Source organism: Saccostrea cucullata, unplaced genomic scaffold (genome assembly GCF_032062105.1).
Source record: "Saccostrea cucullata isolate Sc308-1 unplaced genomic scaffold, CSIRO_AGI_Scuc_v1 ctg6911, whole genome shotgun sequence".
NCBI classification, from domain to species: domain Eukaryota; kingdom Metazoa; phylum Mollusca; class Bivalvia; order Ostreida; family Ostreidae; genus Saccostrea; species Saccostrea cuccullata.
The window spans coordinates 12,456-27,591 of record NW_026931642.1 but is presented as its reverse complement, the minus strand read 5'-3'; the positions used below and the strand labels follow the sequence as shown (position 1 = coordinate 27,591).

Sequence of the window (15,136 nt, the reverse complement as noted above, 5' to 3'; positions counted from 1 at the left end):
CTGTCATTTCCGAATCCTGTTTTGTTTAGATTAATTATTTGTCCAACTGTGTATCACATTAAATAAACAAAATATAACTATTACATTTATCATGATTATTATTATTATTATGGTTTTGGGTCAGTCTCTTTTTATCAAATCTAGTAGCCTGGAAGCGGGATAGTGATATTATGATGATCTGACCAGTAAAAAGCCTGAGTGAGCAGTGAAAGAAAACTATTTCTAGCCTGGGTCTACAATGATTTCACATTTGTGCTTCATTATATACTGTACATTTTCTAAATTTAATAATGTTTGTTTATTTAACCTCGTAGGGTCAATTGTGTTATTTTTGTCATACCTGGAGATGGCTGTACAAAATGTACTCTACAGCTGTACCTGCAATAGACAAACAAAAAAGAAAATTACTTTTCATTTAACACATTGAAATAATTAAACAATATGTAAAATTAAATACCGTGATGTATTCTTACAAACAAAAATGCAAAACATCAATGTAAATTATCTTTGATGCACGCATGCATGTAATTTATTATACCCCCCGCTTGAAAAGCGGGAGGGTATATTAAGCAATCGGTATGTCTGTCCGTGCACGTGATTGATTGACTGTATGTTGTTTAGAATGTCCCTCTCGAAAATTTTTCACTCATATGGAGACGCCACCACTTGCCGGTGGAAGGTTACAAGTTTTGGGTGAGGGCCTATGAGCAGGGAGGAATCTTTTTTGTGCCAGCACCTACAGCGACACGGGGCCTCGGTTTATACGGTCTCATCCAAGGACCGGTCTCCACGTCCCACAGTGGGATTGGAATTAGCGACGTAAGGATTGACTCCTTACTTCCTGACTCTAGAGCAGACTCTCTAATCACTGCGCCACGCGGGCGACAACTGCATATGTGAAGTTTCATATCTGATATATACACAAGTGTGTGCATGAGAACTGCATTGACATCATCTGATCATAAATTCTATGATATTAAATTAGAAAAGTAACTACCATATTTTGATCAGAAGGCTCTAGTGAAAACTGCATGATTGATATAAACTGCTGACACTATTAAAACGGCAAACAAATGTAAACAAACCTTTAATCCTTTATCCAGGTACACATGTATATGTGTAGAGGAAATTCGGAAGGACTTCTTGTGCATACACATGAGTATGCACGAGTACGGATAGATCAAATTTTAGGCTAGTCTCTTGGTATTTGAAAAAACACATATGGTTCTCACAAATCACTGGGTATTGATAAGTAATGCATGCATAGTAGACTACCTTACAAGTAGGAACGAACTATAGCACACCTGCATTTTCTCTTCAATTTTAGACATGTATTAACAGCATTTGACAAACATGCCCTAAAATATTTAGCCATTTTGTGCTAGAGGTAATCGAAAAAATAACTGAAATTCTACTTACGAGTGTTTTTGTTCACTAAATCAATGTATGTGGGTTAATGTTGACCATCACAACTACTCCCTTCCACGTGGAAACATGTTTTCAAAATCGAGAGGAGCTGTTTTGACACTTTAAAGTGCAATAGCACTTGATAGAATAAGAAACTGCAAACCTACTTTCACTTTTCAGGTAAAGAAACGTTTGTTTTTCAACTTTTTGCAATTTACAAATCTTATAAATCGAGATAACGTAAAGTTTTACCTTTTTTTTCATGTTGAATTTTTCTCTCGATTTTCACCTGTAGCATGTTGGTCTCCCTGAATTCTCGCGAGGAAAGCTGTTCGGACGTTTACGGATTTTGTTCATATTTTATTACGTTTATCTCCGAATTCTTCCGATTTATGCTAATGAGGTTAGGAGGTGTGATAAACCAAGGTCTTGTGTCGCAGTAGATCCCTCACTGCTCAAAGGACCTGAGTGCCGCGTATAGGACAATATCTGCAGCTCTCCATGGGTATGCAGTAACCATTCTAAAACTAAGTTAAGAACACTGCGTCTTGAACGTCTAAGCATTCTCTGCCGAATGGTATTTTTGAAAAGATATTTTAGTTAAAAGATTTGACGAATTTAGGCAGGTAAATAATTTTAGGCAGTAAGGACGTGCTACAGTCTAGTACATTATAATTGTCATCTTAACCTTAACAATTAACCTTTATCATTCTAACTGGTACTATGCATCTTCTTACTAAATGTGAATATAAATTATATGATTCTAACACTGTGTTTGAGTTTTTTCTGTAGATTGTTCATTTTCTGCTTCCAGTAATTCCCATAGATTGTAAGGATCTACATGGGGAGGGTTACACGGATTCAGGGGTGTATGAAATCTATCCCTATGGCACCACTACCAGTATTGTAACTGTTTACTGTGACATGACGACAATGGGCGGGGGATGGACGGTATGTAATTATATAATACAAAATGGTGGTCTTACTTAATTATATATTCAAACTCAGTGTTTTTCCTGTTCTAAAGAATAAAGGATGGAAAAAGATATTAATATTTTTACTTCATTTTATAACATAATGATCACACAATTGTTTGAAGCACTGAATCGTATCGCTATACACTATGTTGACTTTTAAAGGCAATCCAAAAACGCATAAATGGATCTCTGAGTTTTGACAGGGATTAGACAGGATATAAAAATGGTTTTGGGTCACCAGAACAGGATGTCCGGGTTGGTAAGTGTAAAACACTTTCAAATAGGAACTTTCATCGGCTTCAAAATTTGACAATGTGTGAATAATGAAAAAAAAAATGGATTCGTATCAAGCATCTGACTAGAGTTATGTCCAAGACACGATGTAGTTACGATATCGACACATTACTTTCTTATAGTTTTCTATAATATTTCTCTATTATAGTGTGTTTATAACAATACTTCCTGTTTTAAGACTATTTCCTTAGTGTTAGTATCCTCAATATCGTGCCAATATCGAATCATGATTGTTCCGAGAATTGTAGTTTCCGTCCTTAATATGCTGTTTTTAAGAACTGTTACTTAAAACTTTCTTTATAAATCTTTCCCTGAAGAGTCGATATCGTCGATATCGACAATATCGTTCGATATCGAATCATGTTTGCCCAACCCTTGGTAAATACCTTCCCTGTTACTTTGAATGTGGTTATGGTTAATTACTTTCCTTTTACGAAGATTTTACCTGCCATCGATATCGTCGATATCGACGATATCGTATCGATATCGAATCATAATTGTTAACAGCAGATTACTTTACCAATCTTCACCCTTATACAAAAACTTTATTTTTACAACACTTCTGTGTTTAATAAGTTTACATTACTGTCGATATCGTCGATATCGACGATATCGAATCATGATTGTTAAAACATTTCTAAGAGTTTTCACAGTAACCCAACATCTTACTCTTAATCTAATCTAAAACAATAACAAACCGAAAAGTTTCATAATCATAATTTATTTTCATATTCATGCCAATAATGAATCAATTTTGACTTCACTTGTGACTTTGTAAAATTATGTTACATACCACAACGTGAAAATAAATTCTGCAGATAGGATCGATATCGATACGATATCGTCATGATATTGTCGACGACATCGACGTAAAAAACGTCTCAAATTTTGCATCAGGTATTCAAATAATTAATGCTCATCACGATCGATATCGATACGATGTAGATATGAAATTGTCGATATCGTCGATATCGACATCAAATTCGTTTTTGGACATGTATGGATGTCAAACTGCTAGATGTAAAACATTTTATGTGAATATTTTTCATGAATCAATTTTTCAAATATTTGAAACAACAGAATAACGTAAAAATAAATCTAATTTTTTGTTCATAGTAAATTTTACAGTCACACATGATTTTTTTGTAGATTTGTACATACCCTTAACATTTGGAGGAATGACATGTTGTAGTTTCTTAATCTTATCTGAAAAAATATAGTTTTTAGTTTTCTTTTTATTCTTTATTAACTACAGTTTGCAACTGGTACATGCAAAGTATCATTAACAAAGTGCTTAGATATTAAATATTAAAATTGTAAATGTCAACAGAGTTATACTTAAAATATCAGATGTCAATATTTAACGGATTCAAATTATCAAACATCTGAAATAACAGAAAACTCATTAACTTTTAACGATTTTATTGTTAAATCTACAGTTATGTATGTTATGAAGATTTGTACGTACCCTTAACATTTGGAAGGATATCTTGCTGTAGTTTCTTAATTTCATCTGGAAAATATCAGGAAAATTAGTTTTTAAGTTGTCAATTTTTGCTCTTCTTTATTCAAAACGATGCAAACACGGACATCCAAAACATCAGAAGTGTGATCAGGTGCCATGGAGTTAAAAGTATATGAAATTAATAAACATTTAAAATAATTAAAACAATTTTTTTTAATTAAGGGAGATAAATTATTTTAAATGAAAAGAAAATAAAAAATGCATTTTAATATTCATATTTACGTAAAGAGAAGAGCAGATTGATACTACTAGTACACTGTATATATATGAGTGTCGTTTCTTGAGATAGGTATTGGTTGCGATCATTCGCACTGGGTAACGATGTTTTGAACATTACTTCCTATTTCGTGCAATGAAGAGTTTCACTAAGTTAATGATCTAATTCTTATGATGATATACTCTAAAACAAATATTTCGGAAAAAACCAGCTAAAAGTATTTTTTTTTTGTACAGTCAAGGATTTTGTTGTTCGATATTCGTTCATATCTTTGTAATGTATACAGTTTTTTATTTAACTGCATCTGGTGGTGTACATATTATTATAAAAATTAACAATAAATTAGATATGCTGCATATGATCTTAAGGAATATATTAGCAAGCTTACATCACAGACACAGAAAATAAAACAACAAGCCCAGGGGTCTCATCGCTCACCTAACAATTGACTAGGAAAAAGCACATATAAGATCAGAAGTGAAAGATTACTGTCGTTGGGATGGGGGAGGCTTGAATTCTAACCCCAAGGGGTCATGACATGAACAAACTAGAATTTACACTACCTGAGGATAATTCCCTATAAATATCACTAAGCATGACTTTGAAGTACCTGAAAAAAAAAATTTAAAAGGTTTCCCTATACTTTCCTATGTAAAATTTTTATCGGCCATTTGGACCCACCCACCCCCGGGGGTCATGATTTGAAAAAAAAACTTGAATCTACACTACCTGGGGATGATTCCACATGAGTTTCATCTTTCCTGCCCTACTGAGTCTTCAGAAGAAGAATTTAAAAGATTTTTCCCATAAATTTGATCGGCCATTTTGGCCCCACTCTACCCCCAGGGGACATGATTTGAATAGATTTGAATCTACACTACCTGAGGATGATTCCACATGAGTTTCATTTTTCCTAGCCCAGTGGTTCTTGAGAAGAAGATTGTTTTTAAAATGCCATGAATTTTTCTCTAATTCATAATTATCTCCCCTTGGAAAAGGGTGTGGCCCTTCGTTTAAACAAACTTGAATTCCCTTTACCCAAGGATACTTTGTAGCAAGTTTGGTGGAAACTGGCCTAGTGATTCTTGAGAAGAAGATGAAAATGTGAAAACGACAACAAGGACTACAACGACGACGAAGACGACAACGACGACAGGCAATGGAAAACGGACAAATTTTAATCAGAAAAGCTCACTTGAACCTTCGGCTCAGGTGAGCTAAAAATACAGGTTTAGTTAAATGTCTTCGAAATACGGAGAGACAAGAAAACTGATTTTGGTGACCGGAGTGACTCAGGTGACCTAAAAGTAAACTCACCCGTGTGACTTTTAACAGTTTCACACAATTCATCAATAAGTAAAAGTTTATCAATATATTTGGCCTCTATCTCTGGATCCATAGAACAAGTTCTTATATCGTTCACAGCATCTTGGTAAACAGTGGTAGTTCCAAAGTGTTGTTCTAAATCAACCGTAATATCGTGAATGTTTTGCCATTCCTGTTTAAAATCTGATTCTGAAAGTGAGAAATCTGCTGCATGTCCATAGTACTTGTTTCTTGTCAGCCTGATTCTTTCTATGTTGGCAGATACACTATTGTCCGTGGGATAGGGTTCTTTTCCCCATCCGTTATTGTGTGGAGGTATTTTACACACATTACTTAGAAGAATATACAGCAAACTAATGTCAAAATCTGAATAATCCCCGCCATATTGTTTGGTTGGCAGGGGAAAGATGAGAGCAGTTTGTTGTTTATTAAAGGGATTCTTTAATTTGTTCTTTTTTATATCATCAATCAAAATTTTGACAGTTTTTGATAACTTTGATGGTAAGATTTTCCCTTTGAGGACATCACGCAGCAGATCTGTGCATGGACCAAGGATAAGTCTTGCTACCCGGGCAAGATTTGTGGTTTCTGGTGTAGACCTATATCTATGTGGCGATGTTTTGGAATTGACATTTCTCATCATTTGGTAGAACTGTAAAATAAATTATTAGAAAAATCATACTTATATATTTTTGCACCCTTCCTTTATTTACTTACGAATATCAATGTAAAACAGAGTTTGATCAGATTTTTGTTCTTGTAAAATAATATCTTCGTTAATAGTGAAAGCACAAAAATGATCTTAAAACCCTGATTTTGTTTCTGTTTTAAGGTAAGTCACTCCTCAGCTTTTTAGAAAAGTTCACGCAGAAGTTTTTACTTCAAAACTACTTATTTAAATTCAATTTTTATAACATATTTAAATTCAACAATGTAATTTTTTTAACATTCCATGAAAAAACTGCTCAAAAATCTACAAAGAAGCAAGATTTATGAGGGAGTATTTCTTTTGGTGGAAGGATATTTAGCAGAAAATTCTGCAAATCTGCACATTTATAAAATTTAATGTAATGGAAATTTAGCCTCACATACTTTTACTCGGAGAATATTTTCCGTTTTGATATTGCTAAATATATTTAATATAGGTCTTAATTTATAGTTTTGGACTAAGTTTTACACCTTCCCTCAACAAACTTTTCCAAAAAATGAAAATATATTGAACAAGTCAAGGTCAAATTTAACCATTTTTTGCCTGAAAAACACATATTTTGACAAATATTTCAAAATTAACATCACTGACCCCACCCTTTTCTTTCATTATTTTAAACTACTCGATACTTGTGACTGATCAGCACTCAAGTCGTAAAAAGTTTGATATAAGAAATTTTTTTATAGCCTATTAAGTTTTTTAATACCCCCAATAAGTTATTTTTTAGTGCAAAAAGTTCACACAATAATTTACGCGCATTAATTTGCAAGATTTGTTTAATGATAAATATTATTCAAACTTTTTTACGTAAAATAAGATTATATTTATTGCCATGCTTATATCTAATCAAATATTATAAGGGTTAAAGTAATTAACCAAAGAGATGAAATTTAAGTGCAAAAAGGTCAACTTAAATGTACCGTAGATCAGTAGGATGCACACTGACCTCCTATTTTCTTTGCGATTTTGAGTTACACTTTATGAGTACTTATCCAAAATATACTTCTCAAAAAATCCTTGATATAACAAATTTCAGGAGTGACTTACCTTAAGACAATTTTGTTGCTACACAATTTTTATCTTCTAAATTTTTTTTGGAATTTCAATCATTTCCATGAAGGATATGGAAACAACGAACAGTATTCAATCTCAACGTCCATCAAACAATATACAAAATAAGAGCAGAGCAAACACAGACCTCCGAAACATCAGAGGTGGGATCAGGTGCCATGGAGGAGTGAGCATCCCCTGCCGACCGGTCACACCCGCCGTGTGCTCGTGGTCATGATCAGGAAATAACGGAAAAAATCCGTCGTCAATTCAGTGTATAAATAATGGACTAACAATTGGTATGAAAAACGTCAGTCAGCATTTGATTCAATGATAAATTGTATTTGCTGACAAGATCAGTGTAGCAACCAAAAAATGTACGAAATGAAGACTTTAAACGAAACTGTTGATATTCTTGTTTCATCAACTTGCTTGTCAATAATTTACCTCGCTTAAGAAATTGTTCATACGTAGAGCACGCTCCTGCGTATCGAATCAACTGAGATATATATACTCCGTATGCAGGTGATGAAGGTATATTGCTGCATAAGTAAGGGAAGTTGACGATAGAAAAGTTAAAGTCATTACGTTTATCATATAGCTCGGTTGTTAGATTACCATAAGTGTCTTCTTCAAGTAAAATATTCAAGTATGAAGCAGAAGTGTCGGACTCTGTGGTATCTTTTATCTCAAGCTCACCAGGATATATCGTATCAACGTAGGAATGGAAATTATCATTATTAATAGACAATACGTCGTCGATATATCTAAATGTCGAGTTGAAGGCCACAGCAAGTGTTTTCTTCTTTTCACGCATAAGATTTTGCATAAATTCTGCTTCATATGAATAAATGAAATAAGTCTGCTAATAACGGAGCGCAATTTGTATCCATAGGAATTCCAATAGATTGTTGGGATACCTGGTCTCCAAAAACCACATAGATATTGTCAATCAGAAACTCAAGCATCTTCTTGATGTCAACTTCAGAGTACTTATGTGTGCAATCAGAATCTGTTTTAACAAAATAATTTTGCAAATGACCAATGACGAGGTAAGTAAATTTACGAGTTCCATTTTTGTTGAAGAAGCAGCTGTCAATGATATCAAAAAGCCTGGATTTTAATTTGTCGTGAGGAATCGTTGTGTATAAAGTTGAAAAGTCGTAAGTTTTTAAGCTGTTGATTTTTCACATAATACTACATGATACGACTCTTGAAGATTAACTCACTGACGCAAACATATTGCTGAGTTTGGCTTTTAGTCTTTTCGCTACTTCTAAAACATTACATTAACCAAAGATCCCATTTCCACAAACAACATAAATAAGTGAAATGAAACTAGCCAATAACTGACCTGAGAGTTCCTTGCCCATTTCAGTAAATGAAGGATCAACACACACAATGCTATAACTATGAATGCCATCTTTCCAAACTCGTACAAACAAAATTGTGTCCACATAGAGTACATCTTAGCGTGTGCACCGAGAATCAAATCGGCTGACTAGAAAAGATAGAAAAAGGTTGATTGATTGTTTGTTGTTTAACGTCCCTCTCGAGAATTTTTCACTCATATGGAGACGCCACCACTTGCCGGTGGAGGGCTACAAATTTTGTCCTATACTCGGCACTGAGGGCCTTTGAGCAGTGAGGGATCTTATTCGTGCCAGCACCTACTGCGACACGGGGCCTCGGTTTATACAGTCTCATCCGAAGGACCGGTCTCCACGTCCCGCAGTGGGATTCGAACCCGTGACGTAAGGATTGATTCCTTACTTCGCGACTCTAGAGCAGACGCTCTAACCACTGCACCACGCGGGCAACGGTAAAAATAGAAATGAAGGCAATAAGAACTGGATTTCTTGTTTGAAACTTTTCAAGTCTTGCTAGTATGTATGAGATAAATTCTAAAAATTGTTCTATATCAAAAAAACATCGGACAGTCTCAGGACCGTTAGAGCCAAAAAACTGTCTTATATTTTTAATATTAAATTGCATCATACGGAATCATACTTAAACCATTACTTTTTTATCTGCTTAACTCAATCCGATAGTACAACAAAAGTGTAAATAACCAATGAAGCAATGTTAAGCTCACCTCGAAGAAATCCATTCTAAAGGAACTATAAGCCCTACCTGAACTAAACTTGCATGGATGATGCATCTAGGGATGTACACTACCAGACTTGACTCAGATGCTGGATCTAACCTACATTTTCCAGATGAATGATCAGGTTAAAGTTTTGGGAGCAGGTCCATTCCCAAGGAACTTTAAGCCCTACCTGAACCAAACTTGCATGGATGATGCATCTAGAGATGTACACTACCAGATTTTCTTCAGATGCTGGATCTGACCTACATTTTCTAGTTGAATAACCAGGTTAAAGTTTTTGGAACAGGTCCATTCAGAATGAACTATAAGCCTTGCCCAGACCAAACTTGCATGGATGATACATGTAGGGATGAAAAATACCAGACTTGCTTCGGATGCTGGATCTAACCTACATTTTCCAGATGAATGATCAGGTTAAAGTTTTGGGAGCAGGTCCATTCCCAAGGAACTTTAAGCCCTACCTGAACCAAACTTGCATGGATGATGAATCTAGAGATGTACACTACCAGATTTTCTTCAGATGCTGGATCTGACCTACATTTTCTAGTTGATTGACCAGGTTAAAGTTTTTGGAGCAGGTCCATTCAGAATGAACTATAAGCCTTGCCCAGACCAAACTTGCATGGATGATACATGTAGGGATGAAAAATACCAGACTTGCTTCGGATGCTGGATCTAACCTACATTTTCCAGATGATTGACAAGGTTAACGTTTATGGAGCAGGTCCATTCAGAATGAACTATACGCCCTACCCAGACAAAACTCGCATGAATGATGCATCTAGGGATGGACACTACCAGACTTGCTTCAGATGCTGGATCTGACCTATATTTTCATACTCAAGTAACTATAAGCTGTACCTGAACCAAACTTGCATGGATGATGCATCTAGGGATGAACACTACCAGACTTGCTTCAGATGCTGTATCTGACCTATATTTTCATACTCAAGTAACTATAAGCCCTACCTGAACTAAACTTGCATGGATGATGCATCTAGGGATTAACACTACCAAACTTGCTTCGGATGCTGTATCTGACGTACATTTTCCATACAAGAGACCAGGTTAAAGTTTTGGGAACAGATCAATTCCAATGAGCTTGAAGTCCTTGATATCTGCAGTATTAACAAAGTTTTGAATAATTGTTTGCACTATACATGTTTTTCATGCTAAATGTGTAAATGCCCTGTAAGGGGTTAAACACAACTTGTAAGAATAATGTTGTTGTGATACTTAATATTAAGAAAATATGATGTGAGATTTACATTATTTACACTGATAACATTTGTCGATGTGAGCTTCGTAATCTTTGATGTTTTCAAAAATGCAGGCGGCTTAATTGAAAGTACTCAGTACTACAGTAATTATTTACACTGTAGAATGTATTCGAAGTAAATTGATAAGTTTGAGTTCGAGAAAGGGACAATTTTTTCTTGGTGCTTAGAGAAACTCTACACCACACCTTTATTTCAGGGTACTTTTATGTGGTAAGACTGATCCACCATTTGATATAACATGGAATGAAATAAAGTCTTCGCTGTGTGGCATAAATTAAAATAAATTAAAGTATTCTAAACCATTTATTAGACCAAGATAGAATGGCTGAAAACTTTATTTGCACGTGAATTCTCCACTTGAGTAAGAAAATTCGATTTTGTCCATTACTCTATTGTCATGAGAGATTTTTTTTTCGGATAATAGGGGCACGCTACCTATATCAAAATGAGTGCAGTATGTTCAAAATATCTTTCACTACATTAGGCTATTCTCTAAAAGTCCAAAAATCATTTTCATCAATGTATAGTGGATCCTTAAGGTGTAATATCCCTCTGAAAAGAGAGATAACATTCCAGGGAATTATTCCAAGCATTCCTTACAAGAGTTTTTTTTTATGAGGACCATTATGTAGTAAAGTTCTTCAACTCTGGAATATGATACAAATATTGATTTTGGCATGCTGACTGACGTTTTTATGTGTGAAAATTAGCGACATCAATCAACCAAACTTGTAAGAGATTTATTAGGACCCGACACTCCAAACCACACTTTAAGTAGATATGTTTTTTGCATAGAGCAGATTAATATCTGATTTGAATTATGCAAGTAGTTGTAGAGTGTTTCGGCTATTAAGAAGCCTCATCAGGGGTCACGGACATAAATCATGATGTTTGTTTTAGGTGAGACCGGATTATCTCGTCACCTATATTCTTATGTTTGCTGTAAGCAATGATTGGTTGAGAATTAAATAAAGTTTTGCATTCTGGATTTCTAAGAATGGTGTTCCAATATTTTAGAATTCGTTTTTTCAGTCCTTTAACGCAAGGGTTAAATTTAGTAACCAGTACTGTAGGGTTACGTAATGACTGTTCTTTAGTCTTTTTGATGATGAGTTTTGATCGGTTTGTGTTGACCGTTTCCTTGATAATAGGATCAATTTCCGAAGTAGAGTAGCCTCGCTTTGATAAGTGCGTCTTGAAGTCATTAAGTGTTGCATGTAATATTTCAGGGTCAGTGGTGTTTCTCGCATGTCTAATGCATTCTCCTTTAATGAATCCTTTAAACACAGCTGGGCTATGAGCGCTCTGTCTGTGTAGATACTGAAAGTTATTTGTTGGTTTGATAAACGACTTGATATCAAGTTTGTTAAAATTTTGAAATTTCTGTCCTTTATAAACTGTAGTATCAAGAAAGTTGACAGCAGATGGAGAAATTTCAAATGTAAATCTTAGATGCTTGTGACAGTGATTGCTGATATTAAAAAATTCTTCTATCTCTGGTTGCGTTCCATTGAATATTATGAAACCGTCATCACGGTATTTGCCGTGAAAGACAATTTTGCTGGCATGACGAAATTGTGCCATTATATGCTTTGTGATTTGATACATTCTGATGTCACAGATCTCTGGACTGGGGACTGCCCCCATACTTGCTCCTATTATTTGTTTGTAATATTTTCCATCGAATTCAAAGTAATTGTTTTCCAAGACGCATTTCAGTAAGAAGTTTAGATCCTCAGGGTCCGGATATGGAATGTCTAATTGCGTTTTATTGGCCTATGTGTAAGCCTCATTTACTGATGAGAGAAATTCGTTGAATTCCATGTTTGTGTACATGCTCGTCACATCATAAGTAATTAATAATGCGTTTGTTAGCAATGTGAGGCCTTCGATTTTGGTGATAAAGTCCGTAGTGTCTTTGATATAAGTTGATTGTTTTTGTACAATGGGTACAAGAAAGTAATCGCAATATTGTCCTATTTTCCTCGTTGGCGTATCGCATTGCGAGATAATTGGTCTACCAGGTGGTAATTTCCTAATGCTGCACTGATCGTTTATTAGAGCATTGTAAATGTTTGCTGGTATTTTGTGGGTTTTCGGTAAAAGGTACAAATGCCCACATTTGAGTGAAGGTTTTTTGTCATTAAGAAATTTGTAAGTTTCTTTGTCCAGTGACCCATTTGAATGCATTGCGGCAAATTTATTTTGAATGTTTTCATGCAGTTTGAGCATGTTGGGTTCAGATACTTGCATATAGTGTTTAGATTGCAGTTGGCTTTGTGCTTCTAAGACATACTGGTCTTTGTTCATGATGACAATTGTGTTGCTTTTATCTGCTTTTTTAGTAACAATGTCGTTGTTATTCTTAAGAGATAAAATAGCTTCTCTTTCAGCATTTGAGATGTTTGATCTCTTTTTTGCAATTTCCAAAGAGGAAAGTTCCAATTTTGTTTTATCTATATATTCCTCGAGTTCGCTGCATGTAAATGGCAGTTTGTAGCCAGATTTTGTGTTAAAGGGGTGAATGGCATTGTCGTCTCCGGTATGAAAGTGGAATTTGCATCTGAATTTCCTGGCAAATTCTTCAAAATCTTTGAGCAGCAGGCTTTTAGCATTGTCGCTTTTAGGCGTTGGAATAAATTTTAAGCCTTTGCTTAGAACTGAGAGTTCATTTTGGGATAAGTTGTATCTTGATAGAATTAGAACAAACTTTCCCCCTGTGGCCGTAGTTTCCTTGCAGTGAGCTTTAACTCCCCGTAAATAATTACGAGTGCGTTTAGCATTTTTGCATTGTTTACTCCGTCTATTTATTCGTCGAGCCATTCAAATAGAGGAGCAGTAGGTGGTAAATATATTGTATATAGCGAGGCGCTATAGATCAACAATGAGTATTTCGATGAGATAATGAATCCGTCTAATTATCAATAAGTGTTGATAGATTAGAGGATAAGAAGAGTATGTGGCTATAAGAAACCGATAGTCAGATTCCGATGATTCGTTATGGCCACGTGCAAGGGGCGGTGTTTGTTTAAGAGCTGGTTCAATGGGTGGCTAATGCACACCAATTTTATAGTAATTAAATCCTGTGGATCTTAAGCCGTCTGATATACATAGTGTCATAAAATGAGGCTAAAATAAAGATCCGTCTTAATATCATATAATGATAATAAGAGGATTAATATTTCACATGACTGTCCAAATCCTGAATGAATTCTTCCTGGTTTAAGCTGATCTGGTCCTTCAATATATCCTAGCATTCACAAACTGATATTCTCGTGGTTTTCTTGCATTGGTACAAAGTAATTGAATGAAAGCCCAGCTGTGTTTAAAGGATTCATTAAAGGAGAATGCATTAGACATTAGACATGCGAGAAACACCACTGACCCTGAAATATTACATGCAACACTTAATGACTTCAAGACGCACTTATCAAAGCGAGGCTACTCTACTTCGGAAATTGATCCTATTATCAAGGAAACGGTCAACACAAACCGATCAAAACTCATCATCAAAAAGACTAAAGAACAGTCATTACGTAACCCTACAGTACTGGTTACTAAATTTAACCCTTGCGTTAAAGGACTGAAAAAACGAATTCTAAAATATTGGAACACCATTCTTAGAAATCCAGAATGCAAAACTTTATTTAATTCTCAACCAATCATTGCTTACAGCAAACATAAGAATATAGGTGACGAGATAATCCGGTCTCACCTAAAACAAACATCATGATTTATGTCCGTGACCCCTGATGAGGCTTCTTAATAGCCGAAACACTCTACAACTACTTGCATAATTCAAATCAGATATTAATCTGCTCTATGCAAAAAACATATCTACTTAAAGTGTGGTTTGGAGTGTCGGGTCCTAATAAATCTCTTACAAGTTTGGTTGATTGATGTCGCTAATTTTCACACTTTGACTAGGGACAATGTCCCACCGGCATCATCCCGTGCATCGCCTTCCCTTGGACAGCGATCGACTTGTGTGGTTTATTTGGTCATCCAACAATCCGGCCACACTCTTTGCTTCTATTGTCTTCTAAGACATTTTATTACCAGCACTTCCTTTACCAAATCAGCACATGTTTGTAAAGGACTGAACTGCTACTTCAAAGATCGTCTTTTACGCTTCTCTTATAATCAAATACTTCGGCTTGCTCAAGTATACACATACAATAGTGCCTTTCATTCAATTACTTTGTACCAATGCAAGAAAACCACGAGAATATCAGATTGTG

The 15,136-nt window shown here is 35.1% G+C and overlaps 1 protein-coding gene across 1 annotated transcript; it reads right to left on the bottom strand.

The window, feature by feature from the left end:
* Positions 1-3,354: 3,354 nt before the first annotated feature.
* On the bottom strand, positions 3,355-9,019 carry LOC134233190 (uncharacterized). Its single transcript, XM_062715176.1, has 5 exons — positions 8,860-9,019; positions 5,738-6,398; positions 4,147-4,191; positions 3,840-3,884; positions 3,355-3,359 (listed from the first exon to the last, which is right to left on the bottom strand). Exons 1-5 carry the CDS (start codon positions 8,971-8,973, stop codon positions 3,355-3,357), a joined length of 870 nt encoding a protein of 289 aa, XP_062571160.1. The 5' UTR covers positions 8,974-9,019.
* Positions 9,020-15,136: the final 6,117 nt, after the last annotated feature.